Below are 18,962 nucleotides of genomic sequence, written 5' to 3' on the forward strand. Positions count from 1 at the left end.
AGCCTGAGTTCTTGCTCGGTGTACTGGAAGAATCAGATCATATACATGGGCTGGAAGGTTGAGTGCAAGGTTTATTGAGTGGTGGAGGTGGCTCTCAGTGAGATGGATAGGCAGCCGGAAGTAGGGGATGGAGTGGTAAGGTGGTCTTCCTCTGGAGTCGGGCTGCCCAGCGGCCAGACTCTTCTATGGTCACTCCTGGCTGAACTCCCCTCAGCATCCACGTCGTTCTGCCGTCGCTGCTCTGCCAGTGTCTGCTGGTATGCTCTTCTCCTCTAGACATCCAGCCATTTGTGTCTGTGTCTGCTTAAGGTCTCGGATTTATATGGGCACAGTATGGGGTGCGTGGCTGGCCAGAGTGATCTCGGAAAATGCAACATTTGGGCATGAAAACAGGAGTGCCTGTTCTCACTTAGGTCCGTGGGCCCAGGCCCAAGGGTGCAGCCCTACCTGGGACCCCACCCCTCTCTACCCAGCACTTCCCTGCCCCCCTCCCATATCAATAGGATTATGCAGTAGGTGGTGATGGGTGTTGTGACCTTTTGAAACTCTTATGAGATGTGCGTTTATCAGAAAAGAACTATGGGGATAATGAATCCTGGGATCTGAAACCCTAAATTTAATAGACTTTACAGAGGGTCTTAGGTATATCTGGCGCGAACAAATGTCTTAAGTGGTAGATTAAATGGTGGGCAGTGTGAAATGATCGATTTCTTCATTTGCTTGGTAAGAAAACTAGCACAACCCTTACATAGTTTTGCTGAATCCAAAAACAAAATCCATTTCTAGATTTTTATATCACTTAAACTTGTTATGGTGCTTTCTCATCACATTTCAGCCTCACTTCTGAAATGAGGACAAACATTACTGTTTACATTTAGACAAAAGGAAACAAAAAGTGCTCTAGCAACTTTCTGAGGGTGATATTCCAGTTCAAAAGATTCTGAGCTATGCTACTTTAAATAGCTATGCTATTTTAATGTCTGGTAAGTTCAGTAAATTGTTGAATGAAGGAGTTTAGTTGGGTGAGCTGAGAGAATGAGTAAAACATTTTCCGTATCTAGATGATATGGTTTGGCTGTGTCCCCACCCAAATCTCGAATTGTAGCTCCCATAATTCCCACATGTTGTTGGAGGGAACTGGTGGGAGATAATTGAATCATGGGGATGGTTCCCCCCATACTGTTCTCACAGTAGTGAATAAGTCTCACGAGATCTGAAGATTTTATAAATTCGCTTGGCTCTCATTCTCTCTTGTCTGCTGCCATGTAAGATGTGCCTTTCGCCTTTGGCCATGATTGTGAGGCCTCCCCAGCCATGTGGAACTGTCAGTCCATTAAACCTCTTTTTTTAAAAAAATACCCAGTCTTGGGTATGTCTTCATCAGCAGCATGAAAACAGACTAATGCACCAGTCCAGCGTGTTTTTCCTATGCCTCTCACTACCACCATTTACAGCATCATTTGTAATTGGCTTTCTGATGTGTTTTCTCCAGATAGTAGTTGTATTGTTTTATTCTGGCTAATTTTCTCATATTTGAATTGTTTGATCGTTTTAGGATTCTGGGTAGAGGTTAAATCCATCTCCCATGTTCAAGTTTCTAATAAGCTAGTATAAGGATTTGAATTAATGTGGTTTAAAATGAAATATAGTATTTCCACATGTAGACTTGCAAATAATTTACATAATGAACAATATTATATATTGGATGGATAATAGGAAAAATACTTATTTTCAAGGTTATCCAATTTTGTATTGGTAAAAACTAAGCATGCATTTCTAAACCGATTCTTGTTTCACTTGCTACTTCATGCACAGTGATGTAGGAATGGACTCTAGTTCCAGGAACTGTTGGTATTTTAAGATGAAGAACCAGGGAAGGCTATTTTGATTTACTGTGCAGGTGACCCCATGCCTCTAAGAAAATTGAGACGGAGTCTTGCAGTGTCACCCGTGCTGGAGTGCAGTGGTATGATCTCAGCTCGCTGCAACCTCCACCTTTCGGGTTTAAGTGATTCTTCTCCTCAGCCTCTGGAGTAGCTGGGATTATAGGTGTGCACCACCATGCCTGGCTAATTTTTGTATTTTTAGTAGAGACGGTGTTTCACCATGTTGGCCAGGCTGGTCTCGAACTCCTGGCCTCAAGTGATCCACCCGCCTTGGCCTCCCAAAATGCTGGTATTACAGGCATGAGCCACTGTGCCTAGCCAGAAAATTGGTTCTTGATTCATGTGTTAAACTATTGTCATTTGATTCTCGGTGGACAAAAAAATTCAGTTTCTCCTATTATATTCTCCCAGTGCAGAATACTTCTGTGACCTCTGATCACCAAAATATGTGGGAATTTCTCTCCACCAAGTAATCCTACAGATTGTTCAGCAGACAGCAGCTGGATGTCCTCTAATTCTGTTCAGTTCTGACACTGTCTATCTGGAGGTAGCCTAAGATCCCACAGATTGAGAGCTCAGTGCCACAAGACCACTCCTGACTTCAGAAGCCATTCATAAGGCCCTGGTTGTTTTACCTGTACTTCTGACTGACTGGCTGTAAATGAGGATTCCCATGACCCCTTCCTTGGGTTCAATTAATTTGCTAGAGCAGCTCACAGAACTCAGGGGAACACTTACGGTTACTGGTTTATTATGGGATATTACAAAGGATACAGACGAACAACCAAATAGATGGAAGAGATGCATAGGGCCAGGCATATGGGAAGGGGTATGACGCCTCTTTGCCCTCTCTGGGTGTACCACCCTCCAGGAGCCTCCATGTTTTTGGCTGCTTGGAAGTTCTTCCAAACCCTGTCCTTTTAGGTTTTTGTGTACACATTATCACTTAGGCATGATGTATTATATCATTGGCTATTGGTAACCAACTCAACCTTCAACAACCCGAGGCTTTATCACTTAGGCATGATGTATTATATCGTTGGCTATTGGTAACCAACTCAACCTTCAACAACCCGAGGAGGGTAGAGAGTACTCAAAGTTCCAACCTTTTTACCTGGTAGGTTCCCCTGGCAACCAGCTCCCATCCTGAAACTATCTAGTGCCCAGCTGGTGCCCAGCTACCAGCCGTTTCATTAGTATACAAAAAAGTAATCACTCCACAGATCCCACGGGTTGTAGGAGCTATATGTCAGGAAGCTGGAAGAAGACCAAATATATATCTTATAGTACAACAGATCCCTTATTTTTGTAGAATAGGTGTTATAAATTGGGGTTCCAATTCCATTTCCTATCTTAAAATGCCTAAAAACTGAACAGTAGAATTAGTGAGCACTCCAGAAATATTGTATGTAGACAATTTTTGTGTATGATGGGATCCTTAATACAAAAGTTAAGTCATACACAGTCCTCTGTGGAGATTTTTTCTTCATGGATTAGAATAGTCAGGTTTTTCCAAATAGAAATCTAATGTAGTTTACCGTATACCATGTAAATGCTGTGTAAATAGTTGTTTTACTGTACTTTTTAGGGAATAATGAAAAAAGTCTGTACATGTTCAATACAGACACAGTTTTTTTTTTTCCTAAATATTTTCAGTCTGAGGGTGGTTGAATCTACAGATGTGGAACCCATGGATACAGAGGGCCAAATGTGTATAAATAAATAATAATCAGTGCTTAGTGTTAGGTGCAGTAAGGGATATGTATTATAGAATGTTATGGAATTTGAGAGAAGGAAAGGTTTATTTTTCCATGTATAGTCAAATAAGTCATTTGAGCTGTGCCTCAAAGATTGAGTAGGATTTGGACATATGAAATTGATGGGGTTGTGTACTTTAGGCCTTAAATCATCGTATTTCCAGTATTATTCTTTGCCTAGTGTGAATAAGCCATGGATAACTTAAATTTTTTAAAAAACTAATGAATATAAAAGTAATCCATATGTATTGTGAAACATTTTGGAATACATGGACTACAGAAAGAAGAAACCCCATCTCTCTGCTTGGATAGCCACTGTTGACACGCAGTGAACTGCCTCTGCTGTCTGGTGCGTCACTTAAATGTTAGTAATTCTTAAGTATGAAATCATTCTATGGCCAGTTCACAAACCAGACCCATAAAATTTTGATTTATTGCACCTTACAAATAAAATATAAACTGAACTGAAAAATACTGTATATCAAGCAAGTTCTAAATGTAGTTACTGTGATTCCTACTCTTTCCTCAAGTTAATTACAGTATTTTGTAAGAAATATCCTATATTCAGGCTACTAATTTTGCTGTCCTGTCCTTGCCTCCTAAAGGAAGTTATTTAGTAAAGAAATGTTAGTGACGCTTAGCTGGGATCATATATTTTTATTTTTAGATTTAAGAAAAAGAAGGGTTTTTTTGTTGTTAAAATACCTAATTCCTTTTTTAAAAAATACATTTTTTTTCTGACTGGTTCATATTTTTACTTTTTTATTGTGGTAAAATGTATGAAAATTTACCATTTTAACCATTTGTAAGTGTACAATTCAGTGGCATTGTGTTCACATTGTTGTGCAGTCATCACTATCCATTTCCAGAACTTTTTCATTATCCCAAACTGAAACTCTGCATCCATTAAACATTAGGGCCCTATTCCTAACCCTTTACACCAGCCCCTGGCAACCACTATTCTACCTTCTGTCTCTATTATTTGAATATGTTAAGTACCTCATATTAGTGGAATCATACAGTATTTTCCTTTTGTGTCTTTGCTTATTTCACTTAGCATAATATTTTTAAGGTTCATCCATGTTGTAGCGTGCCTAGGAGTTTCATTTCTCTGTAAGGCTGAATGAATAACCTGCTGTATGTATGGTATATCCCACCTTTTGTTTATCCAGTCATCCACTGATGGACTTCGGGGTTGTTTCTGCCTTTGGACTATTGTGAATAATACTGCTATGAACATGTGTGTTTGAATGCATATTTGACCCTTCTTTTTATTTCTTTGGGGTATATACACAGGAGTAGAATTGCTGGCCCACATTGTAATTTTACATTTAATTTTTTGAGAAATCATCTTACTGTTTTCCACAGTGCCATACCATCTTACATCCCACCAACAGCGCACAAGTGCTCCAGTTTCTCCACACCTTGCGAACATTTGTTATTTTATCTTTTTATTTTTCATAATAGCCATCCTAATGGGTGTGAATTGGTATCTCAATGTGTGTTTTTTTTTTTTTGGTTTTGCTTTTTTAGTTTTTATTAGTATTTTTGTTCCCCCATGCAGATCAATGTGGTTTTGATTTGCATTTTCCTAAAGACTTGTGATGGTGAGCATCTTTTCATGTGCTCTTTGGCCATTTGTATGTCTTCTTTCATGTTTGGTTGTGTAGCCTAATCTCTTTTTCTGACCCACCTTCCCCTGGCATTTTCAATGCCATTAACAACTGTCACAACCATAATTTTGAATGATTATGGACTGTCCTGCCGTATAGATTCTTCTATTGTAATGTTTTCCAAATGACAAGAACTTTAGGAGTAGAACTTTTAGGGAGTTTAATTGTATATCTTATGATGATGAACACCTGAGTAGATAAATCTTTTATTTTTAAAAGATTGATGGCTGGCTTTTGTCAAGATTAGTTTTAGAATTCTTTATATGCTTCTATTTCCAAATTGCTTTTTAGAAGGATTGTTCTGCAGCAGATTTGCTTCTGATTGAATCCACTCTTTTCTCTACTTTGTAGGTGCTGATAAGCAGAGTAAAATTAGCTCGGAAACGTAATTCATCTGTCTGCTTTCCTTACAAATGTTAACTTCTCTAGCCTCACTCTCATTTCTGTTCTCCTCCTTTGTCCTTGTACCTTTATTTCTTCACCTCCATTCTAGTTGGAGTTTGTGAGGGAGCAGAGATTATACATTCAATATATCAATTTAGTCAGAGGTTTGTACATTTCTAAAACCCTGGACACTAATGTGCATAGTCCACATTCTTAGTATTTCACTTAGGAAAATCTCCATAGAGACAAACTGAATTGCATACTTACAAAAGTTATGAGTTGAGGCTGGGTGCAGTGGCTCATGCCTGTAATCCTAGCACTTTGGGAAGCTGAGGTAGGAGGATTGCTGGAGCCCAGGAGTTCAAGACCAGCTTAGGCAACATGGTGAGACTCTCTACAAAAAATTAAAAAAAAAAAAAAATTAGCCAGCTGTGGTGGAATACGCCTGTTGTCCCAGCTTCTCAGAAGGCTGAGGTGGCGAATACGCCTGTTGTCCCAGCTTCTCAGAAGGCTGAGGTGGCAGGATTGCTTGAGCGTGGGAGGTCAAGGCTACAGAGGGCCATGATCATGCCACTGCGCTCCAACCTGGGTGACAGACACCTTGTCCGCCCCCCCCCACATCCCCCCTCCAAAAAAAAAGGTTATAAGTTGAATATAGTTAATATTCTAGACCAGGGGTTTGCGAACTTTTTTTCTAAAGGGCTAGACAAGTAGTTTTGGCTTTGCGGCCACAGTCTTATGTTTTTCTTTTGTTCTTTCTTTTTTTTGGGCAACTTTTAAGAAATGTAAAAAACATTCTTAACTGAAGTCTGCAGGTTGGATGTGGCTGGGGCTGTACTTTGCTGACCCCTATTCTAGGTCTATTTGCACTGATCTTGCTAGGCAACATGACTCTTTTTTGATGATGAGATTCTTTTCTTAATGTCCATCTTAGTAGAGTTGCAAGTGCTGATACTGTCCAGGTGATTTGTTGTTTTTTTTTTAATTTTTATTTTTGAATAAATGACTAAGAGGTAATATTATTTTAATTTTCAGATGGTGACCCTGATAACTATATTGCTTATTATCGGAGGGCTACTGTCTTTTTAGCTATGGGCAAATCAAAAGCTGCACTTCCTGATTTAACTAAAGTGATTCAATTGAAGATGGACTTCACTGCAGTAAGTATATCTCAACTTTCTTTAAAGGGGAACTTAACAGAACTTGGGGAGAGATAATTTGTTTCATAAGGTGAGGACTGGCATGCTAGACATAGCTGGAAGAGATCAAAGCTACAGTGATGTCGTGGACTGAGGAACAAGAGAAATTCAAAGTCCCTAGAATCAAAGATCTGTGTGAAAGAGAACAGCGGGTACATTAGATGTTTTTTTTTTCAGAAGTCTGGCAGTGATGTCAGCTTTGTGGTTTAGAAAGACAAATCTGTGTGGAGGATGGAGTGTGAGGCAAGATGTGAGGCTGAGACATGAGTTGATGAAGAGGCTGAATTAAGAGGCTATCAGGTGACTGACAGCAGTTGTACTTAAGGCTGTACCAGGAAGAATAAAGTGGGGATTACTTAATTGGGCTATGATTTGTGGTGACAATAAAATGCTAAATTAGCAGAGACATCCCCTGGAACCAATCCACAAGCTTCAGAGGTGGAGAAACTTTTAGCCTAGTAGGAAATCCTGATGATTGGCAGGTCACCATAAAGGTTGTGACAGATGTGTGAACAGGGAGGGACTCATGAGGTAGAACTCAGGTGGGGCTTTCTGAGGCAGAATTGACAACCACTGACCAATTAGATGGTTTCAGAATTAATTTGATAGCCATTTATTATTTATTTCCTACTGTATTTCGAGAAGGATTTGAGATAACTGATTAGATATGGGGTGAATGTTTGATTTGAAATATTACTAATATTTTAAGATGGAATTCCCAAATCTCAAATATTTTTCAAATTTATCTTACACAGCTAAGCAAGCACAACCTTTCACAAAGGTTAAATGACTCATTTTCTTAGTATTATGATAGTTCGAGTGGCTTTTTTATGATAGTTTAATCTTGCTTTTTATTGTATTGATGAATTTAACAGGGTTAGGAAAATTTTATTTACTGTAAAAGTAATGTATATAGGGTTAAGTGGAATATTAATGTGGCTTCATTGGTCATCCAGAGTTGGTATTCTTGAAAGAAACAGGATTACACACGTTAGAAGAAGAGGAATATCAGATGAAGGGGGAGAAACTGGTGCATGTTAGAAGGGAAGAGGCATTGGTAAAGTCCCAACTTACGCAACTTTTATTGTAGGGCAAAAAGTATTTTTAAAAATTGAGATATAATTTATATGCCATCAGACTTACCCTTTAAAAGTATTCAGTGGTTTTTAGTATATTCACAAGTTGTGCAGTGGTCACCACTAGCTACTTCTAGGACACTTTTATTGACCCCCAAAGAAGCCCTGTACCTATTAGCAGTCACTCCCCATTGCTCCCCTAGCTCCTGGCAACCACTTATCATAGATTTGTTTCATATAATGTAACATCGTATAATGTTTGGCCTTTTGTGTCTGACTTCTTTCGCTTAGCATAGTGTTTTCAAGGTTCATTCATGTAGCACATATCAATATGTCATTCCTTTTTATGGCTGAGTAATATTGTATGGATATATTATATTTGTATATTGATTTAGTTGATGGGAATTGGGTTATTTCCACTTTTTGGCTATCATTGTGAACATACATGTACAAGTTTTTGTGTGGACATGTTTTCAGTTTTCTTGGGTAGAACAAAAAGTATTTTTAAGGAAGCATACTTTAAGAAAAATTATACACATTCATTGGTTCCAGGAATTATTCTTGGTGTCAAGTCAGATGTGCACTGGAAAAATAAATATTTATTAATAATTTGTTTATTTAGTTTTATTCTTCGTGTTTAAAAAAGATTTAGAAATCTATAATATTCAAGATAATCCCCTGCCCCCTTTTTTTCTAGGCAAGATTACAGAGAGGTCACTTATTACTCAAACAAGGAAAACTTGATGAAGCAGAAGATGATTTTAAAAAAGTGGTAAGTTCAATATGTATTTGACTCTAGGAAGATGTTATTTTGAGAGAACATATTTGACCTTTTTTATATTATGACAGTTAATAGTAATTTTATAGCTAAGAGTCAATAGTCTTAGACAGTAAATAGAGAATAGCCAGATTTATGTATTTAAGAATCACAAATCCTGAATTACTATTTGATGGCAGACATCAAAGAATCCTGTTAACAGTTGGAAGGTAAAGCGTACCCAATAGATATATAATCTTAACTCAGTTTATACAGCTTGCTTGTTCTGCTTTGTCCACCATGAGAATCTAAAGATGTCAGCTGAACTACTTTTAAAGCCCTTGTTAATCCTTATTAGGCTTTGGATCTATCCTTTTGGAGATCCTTCATTTGATTTGAGAGGAGTAATGAAACAGATTCTTTCTTTTTTTTCTCTTTTTTTTATTATTATTATACTTTAAGTTTTAGGGTACATGTGCACAATGTGCAGGTTTGTTAACGTATGTATACATGTGCCATGTTGGTGTGCTACATCCATTAACTCGTCATTTAGCATTAGGTATATCTCCTAATGCTATCCCTCCCCCCTCCCTTCACCCCACAACAGTCCCCGGAGTGTGATGTTCCCCTTCCTGTGTCCATGTGTTCTCATTGTTCAATTCCCACCTATGAGTGAGAACATGCGGTATTTGGTTTTTTGTCCTTGCGATAGTTTGCTGAGAATGATGGTTTCCAGTTTCATCCATGTCCCTACAAAGGACATGAACTCTTCATTTTTTATGGCTGCATAGTATTCCATGGTGTGTATGTGCCACATTTTCTTAATCCAGTCTATCGTTGTTGCATATTTGGGTTGGTTCCAAGTCTTTGCTATTGTGAATAGTGCTGCAATAAACATACATGTGCATGTGTCTTTATAGCAGCATGATTTATAATCCTTTGGGTATATACCCAGTAATGGGATGGTTGGGTCAAATGGTATTTCTAGTTCTAGATCCCTGAGGAATCACCACATTGACTTCCACAATGGTTGAACTAGTTTATAGTCCCACCGGCAGTGTAAAAGTGTTCCTATTTCTCCACATCCTCTCCAGCACCTGTTGTTTCCTGACTTTTTAATGATCGCCATTCTGACTGGTGTGAGTTGGTATCTCATTGTGGTTTTGATTTGCATTTCTCTGATGACCAGTGATGATGAGCATTTTTTCATGTGTTTTTTGGCTGCATAAATGTCTTCTTTTGAGAAGTGTCTGTTCATATTCTTCACCCACTTTTTGATGGGGTTGTTTGTGAAACAGATTCTTAAAAGGGAGTTTTGCAGTCATCCGTTATGGCTGCTTTACAAAGTGTAAAGTGCTTTGGATTTGTTAGGGAATGTTACAGATTTTGTGTCATTGAAGGGGGTATATACTAAAAAATGATTTGGTTAGTGACACTTAACTGGTCTTTTTATGCCCTCATTAGGCTTGTTTTAAAGACCAGCATTTTTGTTTTACATGGGTTTGCTTCTGGAATGGTCTAGAAAGGGTATATAAGCCACTGTTTATTATTTGCATTTTTTATAGTTTATGGAAATGCTTAGTTACTATGATGATAACCACTATGAAAAGAAAACTAAAATTTCTAACATTATCATAACCCTTGTCACAATACTCTGTCATCTGTGGATAAATCCAAAAACATTAGATTTAATTGTATTGGATCAGAAACTGCCTTGTGCTCTCAATAAAATTGGCTGTCATTTTCTTTTTATCTATCTCCCCTTCTACTTGGGAAGATGCTTGAGAGCAGGCTGAAGACTGGGTGGTGGGGAGGTGACAGTGCCGGAGTAACCTTTCCTTAGCCCAGGCCTTTGTTCAAAGAAGGTGTTGCATAAACATTTGTCAAATGGATGAATGAATTATAAAACATGAGAATGTGTTTCTGCTTCTAGCAGATGCTTAAATCTGTTACTTAGGTTTTTTTTTTCCAATTAAACTTGAGAGTAGTTTTTTAGAAATAATTTAGGATATAGTTTTAGCACAAATTAATCCTTATTGGGCATTGGATGTATTCTGGATAACTGAGATCTTGGTACCTTGGATATGCCTTGGGTTAATGTCTTTTCTGTGATCAGTATTAAAACTTCTCAGAAACAAGGAGGTGGACTCTCACAGACCTTCTACTTTTTAGATTGCTCTTTGGCAGTCATACTTGTAGTGTGTTCTTAAAGCAAACTATTTTTTTAGCTCTTACTATTGTTATAGGGATTCTTCCATGAGAATGCATATCTGTCTTTAATAATCTTTTAGTTTTAATTGAACTTTTTACTGAGATAATTGTAGATTTTCATGCAGTGGTAAGAAATAATAGAAATAGATGACAGGTACCATTTACCCAGTTTCCTCCTATAATAAGAAAGTTGTTTTTGTACCTATGAATGTATCTGTAGTGTAAAACTATAGCACTGTATCACAACCAGGATATTGACACTGATACAATCTATCAATCTATTCAGATTTCCTCAATTTTAGTAGTATTCATTTCTTTGTTGCATGTATTCCATATACTTTATCACATGTGTTGGTTCATGTACCTACCACCATAGTCAAGACACTGACTTGGTATTCTGTTACCCTGGGATCCCTCCTGTTACCCTTTGTAACCATACCAATTTCCATCCCACCCTGCTCTGGCCCCCTAGTCATACTTTCTGGCATCCACTAATTTGATATTCATTTCTTAAATTTTGACATTTCAAAAATCTTACATAACTGGAATCACATGTTATACAAAAATCTTTTAGAATTGACTCTTTTTACTCAGTGTAATTTTCTGGAGATTTATCTAGATTTTTACATATCCTACTTAGTTTGTTCCTTTTAGATGCTGATGGACATTTGGGTTGTTTCCATTTCTTGGCTATTGCGAATAAAGCTGCTGTGAACATTCTCGTACAGATGTTTGTGTGAACGTGAATTTTTGTTATCCCTGGGATAAATGTCCAGGAGTGCAGTTACTGGGTTGTATGGTTATTGCATGTTTATTTTGTAAGAAAGCACCAAATTGCTTTCCAGAGTGACTGTACCATTTTACATTCCTCTGCATCCTTGCCGGCATTTGGTATTGTCATTATTTTTTATTTTGGCCATTCTGATAGATGTGTTACTATATTGTGGTTTTAATTTGGATTTCTCTGATTACTAATGATGTTGAACATCGTTTCCTGTGCTTATTTGCCATCTGTAAATCCTTTTCAGTGAAATTTCTGTTCATGTTTTCTGCTCATGTTCTAATTGGCTTGTTTGCTTTTTTATTGTTGTGTTTTAAATGTCCTTTATATATTTTAAATACTTTGTTGGATATGTAGTTTGCAAATATTTTCCCTCAGTCTGTAGCTTTTCCTTTCATCCTCTTCACAGGATGTTTTATAGAACAAAATGTCTAATTTTTAAATTAATACAGAATATTTGTGCATATTTATGTATTTTTGAGGAACATGTGATGCCTTGTTACATGCATAGACTGTGTGATGATCAAGTCAGGGTATTCAGAATATCCATCACTGAATATTTATCATTTCTGTGTGTTGGGAACATTTCACATTCTCTCTTCCAGCTATTTTGAAATAGACGATATATTGTTAACTACCCTACTTTGCTATTAAACATTACCTCTTCTTCTTCTTTGCTGTGTGTTTGTACCCATTAACCTCTCTTCATCCCCGCCTCCCACTGACACACCCTTTCCAGTCTCTAATGTCTATCATGTCTGTCATCCTACTCTCTAACTCTGTGAGATTAACTTTTTTTTTTTTTTGCTCCCACATATATGTGAGAACATGCAATGTTTGACTTTCTGTGCCTGGCTTGTATTTCACTAATAACCTCCAGTTCCATCCATGTGGCTGCATATGAACATGATTTTAATTCTTTTTTATGGCCAAATAGTATCCCATTCTCGTTCACTCATTCTCTCTCTCTCTCTCTTTCTCTCTCTCTTTTCCCCCTCCCTCTCCCTCTCCCCCTCCCTCTCCCACTCCCCCTCCCTCTCCCTCTGCTTCTCCCTCTCCATCTCCTTCTCCCTCTCCCTGTCCTTCTCCCTCTCCCTCTCCTTCTCCCTCTCCCTCTCCCCATCCTTCTCCCTCTGCCTATCCTTCTCCCTCTCCCTCTCCCTCTCCCTCTCTCCATACACACACACATACCCCATACTTAACTTTATTAATTCATCTGTAGATGAGCACATTTGGTAAGATTCCATATCTTTACTATTGTGAATAGTGCTGCAATAAACATGAGGGTACAGGTATCCCTTTGATATACTGATTTTGATTGTATAGTAGTTCTATTTTTAGTTTTCTGAGAAATCTCCATACTGTTTTACATAGTGGCTGTACTAATTTACATTCCTGCCAACAGCGTATAAGAGTTCCCTTTTCTCTGCATTCTTGCCAGCATCCATTATTTTTTGTCTTTTTATAGTAGCCATTCTAACTGGGTGAGGTGTTCTCATTATTGTTTTGATTTGCATTTCCCTGATTATTAGTGATGTTGAACATTTTTTCATATACCTGTTGGCTATTTATATGCCTTTTGAGAAATGTCTGTTTATGTCCTTTGCCCATTTTAAAATGGGATTGTTTTCTTACTGCTGACTTCTTTCAGTTCCTTGTATATTCTGTATATTAGTTGCTTGTTGGATGAATAGTTTGCATATATTTTCTGTAGTCAACAGCTTGTCTGTCCACTCTGTTGATTGTGTCTTTTGCTGTACAGAGGCTTATTATTTTTACATTTTTGAGTTGGGTCTCTGTCACCTATGCTGGAGTACAGTGGCATGATCGTGGCTTACTGCAGCCTCAAATTCCTGGGCTCAAGTGATCCCCCTGCCTTAGCCCCCTGAGTAACTGAGACTACATGTATGTATCACTAGGCCTGGCTAACTTTAAAACATTTTTTGTAGAGATGGGATCTTGCTATGTTGCCCAGGCTAGTCTTAAACTCCTGGCCTCAAGTGATTCTCCCACTTTGGCCTCCCAAAGTGGTAGGTTTACAGGTGTCAGCCACCATTCCCAGCCCAGAAGCTTTTTAGTTTAACATAATACCATTTGTTTATTTTTGTTTTTCTTGCTTGTGCTTTTGAGATCTTGGCCATAAAAACTTTGCATAGACCAATGTCTTAAAGCGTTTTCCCCATGTTTTCTTCTAGTAGCTTTATAGTTTTAGGTCTTATGTTTAAGCCTTTAAGGCGTTTGTGTTGATTTTTGTACTTAGTGAGAGACAGGGATCCAGTTTCAATCTGCTGCATATAGATATCCAGTTTTCACAGCACCATTTATTGAAGAGGGTGTGTGTCCTCTCCCCAATGTATGTTCTCGGCCCCTTTGTTAAAAATCAGTTGCTGTAAGTACATGGATTTATTTCTGGGTTCTCTAATCTGTTCCATTGATGTATGTGTCTGGTTTTATACCAATACCATGCTGTTTTGGTCACTATAGCCTTGTAATATACTTTGAAGTCAGGTAGCCTGATGCCTCCTTATTCTTTTTGCTCAGGATTGCTTTGGCTATTCAGGCTCTGTTTTGGTTTCATATGAATTGTATGACTGTTTTTTTCTATTTCTGTGAAAAATGACGTTGGTATTTTGATACAGATATCCTTGAATCTGTAGATTGCTTTGGGTAGTATGATCATTTTAACAATGTTAATTTTGATTTGTGAGCATAGGATGTCTTACCATTTGTTTTTGTCTTTTTAAATTTCTTTCATCAGTATTTTGTAGTTTTCTTTGTAGAAGTCTTCCAATTCCTTGGTTAAATTTTTTCCTGGGTATTTTATTTTTATTATTGCTGTTGTAAATGGGATTGCCTTCTTAATTTAAGTGATTTCATTATTGGTGTATAGAGATGCTATTGATTTTTGTATGTTGATTTAGTATCCTGCAACTTTTACTGAATTAAAAAAAATAGTTCTGAGAGTTTATTTTGGATTTTGGTTTTTCTAAATGTAAGATCATGTCATCTGCAAAGAGGGACAATTTGACTTCATGTTTTTCAATTTGGATGCTTTTTATTTCTCCCTCTTGCCTGACTGGTCTGCCTAGGAATCCCAGTACTACATTGAGTAGGAGTGGTGAAGGTGAGCATCTTTGTCTTGTTTCAGTTCTTAGAGGAAAGGCTTTCAATTTTTTCCCATTCACTATGATGTTAACTGTGGATTTGTCATAATGGTCTTTATTTTGTTGAAGTATGTTCCTTCTGTGCCTAGTTTGTTTAGAGTTTTTGTCCTGAGGAGGCTTTGAATTTTATCAAATGTTTTTACTGTATCTTTTGAGATGATTGTATGGTTTTTGCCCTTTGTTTGTCCATGTGATGTATCACATACTGATTTCTAAATGTTGAACCATTCCTGCGTCTCTGGGATAAATCCCACTTGATCAGGGTGTCTTATGTTTTCTGGTTTTGTTTTTGTTTGAGATAGGGTCTTCCTGTGTTGCCCAGGCTGGAGTGCAGTGGTGCGGACATGACTCACTGCAGCCTCAACCTACTGGGCTCAGGTGATCCTCTGGCCTGCAGTGGTGCAGACATGACTCACTGCAGCCTCAACCTACTGGGCTCAAGTGATCCTCTGGCCTGAGCCTCCTGAGTAGCTGGGACCACAGGTGTGCATCACCATGCCTGGCTAATTTTTTTTTTTTTTTTTTGAGACTGGGTCGCATTTTGTTGCACAGGCTGGTCTCAAACTCCTGGGCTTAAGAGATCCTTCCACCTTGGCCTCCCAAAGTGCTGAGATTACAGGCATCAGCCACTGCACCCAGCCGGTGTCTTACCTTTTTGTCATGCTATTGGATTCATTTGCTAGTATTTTGTTGAGGATGTTTGCATCTGTGTTCATCAAAGACATAGTTTTCTTTCTTTGTTGTGTCCTTGTCTGGTTTTGGCTTCAAGGTAATTCTGGCCTCATATAATGAGTTAGGGAGAATTCCCACCACTTCAGTTTTTGTAATAATTTGAGGAGAGTTGGTATTATTTCTCCTTTATATGTTTGGAAGAATTTGGCAATGAATCCATCCAGTCCTGGGCTTTTCTTTGTTGGGAGACTTTAATTACTGATTTAATCTTGTTACTGGTCTATTCAGGTTTTCTGTTTCAGCCTTGGTAGGTTCAGCCTGGGTAGGTCGTAGGTTTCCAGGAATTTATCCATTTCCTCTAGATTTTCCAGTTTGTTATTAGATAGCTGTTAATAATAGTCTTTGGGGGATTTTTTTATATTTCTTGGGTATGAGTTACAATATTTCCTTTTTGTTTCCGATTTTGATTATTTGGGCCTTTTCTCGTTTTTTCTTGGTTAATCTAGCTTGTGGTTTATCAATTTGTTTATCTTTTCATAAAACCGACTTTTTGTTTTGTGATCCCTTGCATTGTTTTTTTAGTCTCAATTTCATTTAGTTCTGCTGTGATCTTTATTTTTTTTTCCTTCTACTAATTTTGGGTTTGTTCTTCCTTTTCTGGTTTCTTGGGATGCATGTTAGATTGTTTATTTGAAATCTTTTTTTTTATGTATGTGTTTATTGCTACAAAGTTTCCTCTTAGCACTGCTTTGGCTGTATTCCATAGGTTTTGGTATGTTGTGTTTCCATTTTCATTTGTTTCAAAAAAATTTTTTTATTTCCATCTTACTTTCTTGACAGAGTTTTCATGTATTTGTATAGTTTCCAAAGTTCCTCTTGGTATTGTTTTCTAGTTTTATTCCAGTGTGGTCTGAGAAAGTACTTACATGATTTTGATATTTAAAAATTTGTTGATACTTATTTTATGGCCTAATATACGTCTGTCCTTGAGAATGTTGCATATGCTGATGAGCAGAATGTATATTCTACTGTTTTAAGGGTAAAATGTTCTGTGAATGTCTGTTAAGTCTGTTTGGTCTAAAGTTCAGTTATAGCCAACTTTTTTTGTTGATTTTCTGTCTATATGATCTATGTAATGCTGAGAGTGGGGTATTAAAGTCCCCCACTATTATTATCTTGGAGATTGTCTTTCCTTTTATATCTAGTAATATTTGCCTTAACATATGTGGGTGCTCCAGTGTTGGGTACATATATATTTAGAATTGTTATATCCTCTCGCTGAACTGATCCGTTTATTATTATATAATGACTTTTGTCTTTTTGTTTTTTTGTGAAGCAGAGTCTTGCTGTGTCACCCAGGCTGGAGTGCAGTGGTGCAATCTCAGCTCACTGCAACCTCCACCACCTGGGTTCAAGCAATTCTCCTGCTTCAGCCTCCCGAGTAGCTGGGACTATAGGCGCATACCACCACATCACCACATCCAGCTAATTTTTATGTTTTTAGTAGAAATGGGGTTTTGCCATTTTGGCCAGGCTGGTCTCAAACTCCTGATCTCAGGTGATCTGCCTTCCCTGGCCTCGCAAAGTGCTGGGATTACATGTGTGAGCCACTGTGCCTGGCCTGTCTTTTTTTTTTTTAACAGCTCTGTCTTAAACCGATAAATACATTTTATTTAAATATAGCTATTCTTGTTTGCTTTAGGTTTCCATTTGCGTGGAATGTCTTCTGTCCCTTTACTTTTAGTCTTTGTGTGTCTTTACAGGTGAAGCGAGTTTCTTGTAAGCACCATATAGTTAGATCCATTTTTTAAAAATCCATTCAGTTAGTCCTTTAAGGGGAAAATTTAATCTGTTTAAATAACCTTGAAAAGTTATTACTGATATGTGAGATTTCATCCTGGTCATATTGTTTGTTGTTTTCTGGATGTTTTGTATATCCTTTGTTCCTTTCTTTTTCTCTTATTGTTTATCTTTTTGGTTTGGTGGTTTTCTGTAGTGGTAACATTTGAATCCTTTCTCATTTGTGTGTTTGCTCTACCAGTGAGTTTTATACGGTGTGTTTTCATGATAGTAGATATTGTCCTTTTGCATCTAGGTTTAGGACTCCCTTAAGCATTTCTTGTAGAATTGGTCTAGTGGTGATGAACCTGTCTGGGAAAGGCTTTATTTTTCTCCTTCATTTATGAAGGATAACTTTGCTGGGTGTAGTATTGTTGGTTGACAGTTTTCTCTTAGCACTTTGAGTATATCATTCCATTCCCTGCAGGCCAGTAAGGTTTCTGCTGAGAAATAATCCCGTTAGTCCAATGGGGTTTCCCTTATAAATGACTAAATGTTTTTATCTTTTGTTTTCAGAACTTTCTCCTAGTTTTTGACTTTTGACAGTTTGACTGTTATGTGCCATGGAGAAGTCCTTTTTGAACTGTATCTATTTTGGGTTATCTGAGCTTTCTGTCTGTCGATGTCTAAATCTTTTGCTAGACTTGGAATGTTTTCAGCTATTATTTTGTTAAGTAAGTTTTTTATCACTGTGGTTTTCTCTTTACCTTCTGTGACAACAAAAATTCAAATATTTGGTTACTTTATGGAGTTCTGTGTGTCATGTAAGCTTGTTTATTCTTTTTCATTCTTTTTTCTTTATATTTTTCTGATTGGCTTATTTCAAAGGACCTGTCTTCAAGTTCTGAAATTGTTTGTTCTGCTTGCTGTCGTCTATTGTTGAAGCTCTTAAGTGTATTTTAAAATTTCATTCAGTGAATTCTTTAGTTCCAGTATTTGTCTGATTCTTTTTAAAAATGATATGTATCTCTTTTATACATTTTTCATTCATACCCTGGATTGTTTTTCTAATTTCTTTGTGTTGTCTATCTCTGTTCTCTTATATCTCCCTGAGCTTATTTAGTGTCATTATATTGAATCATTTTTCTGGCATTTCACAAATTTCTTTTTCATTGGAATCTGTTGCTGGAGAGTTATTGTTTTCTTTTGGAGGTGTCATATTTCATTGCTTTTTCATGTTTAAGTTCTCATGTTGATATTTGTGCATCCGTTAATAATGTAACTGTCATGTCTTTGAATTTTTTGGATTTGTTTTTGTAGGAGAGGACTTTTTCCTTAAGATGTGTTTGTGATTTTGGTTGGGTAGAGCACTTTGGCTTTGATTCTTGGTGTATGTAGTAGTATAGTCTCCATATAATTTGGCTGGCTGTAATCAGTGTCAGTGGTATCTGTGATTTCTTCAGTGGCTTAGGGTGCAGTTGTTATTGGAAGCTGTTTTGTAGTTTTGCTGGGGATGGGGATGCCAGATAGGCCAGTTCTTGGGCCCTAGTGGGGGCAGTAACAGGCCAAACATGCCTAACTTAGGGCTTCAAGGTGGCGTATGCTGGCATTTATGTTAGTGGG

At 37.5% G+C, this 18,962-nt stretch overlaps 1 protein-coding gene across 1 annotated transcript in view; it reads left to right on the forward strand.

Moving 5' to 3' along the window:
* DNAJC3 (DnaJ heat shock protein family (Hsp40) member C3) overlaps nt 1-18,962 on the forward strand; it is a 111,217-nt gene that overhangs the window by 38,986 nt on the left and 53,269 nt on the right. Inside the window, exons 3-4 of the mRNA XM_019039876.4 lie at nt 6,736-6,860; nt 8,673-8,747. Coding sequence (XP_018895421.1) covers nt 6,736-6,860; nt 8,673-8,747 — 200 coding nt within the window. The remainder of the gene's footprint in view (nt 1-6,735; nt 6,861-8,672; nt 8,748-18,962) is intronic.

This window comes from Gorilla gorilla, chromosome 14, assembly GCF_029281585.2.
Source record: "Gorilla gorilla gorilla isolate KB3781 chromosome 14, NHGRI_mGorGor1-v2.1_pri, whole genome shotgun sequence".
In the NCBI taxonomy this organism is placed as follows: domain Eukaryota; kingdom Metazoa; phylum Chordata; class Mammalia; order Primates; family Hominidae; genus Gorilla; species Gorilla gorilla.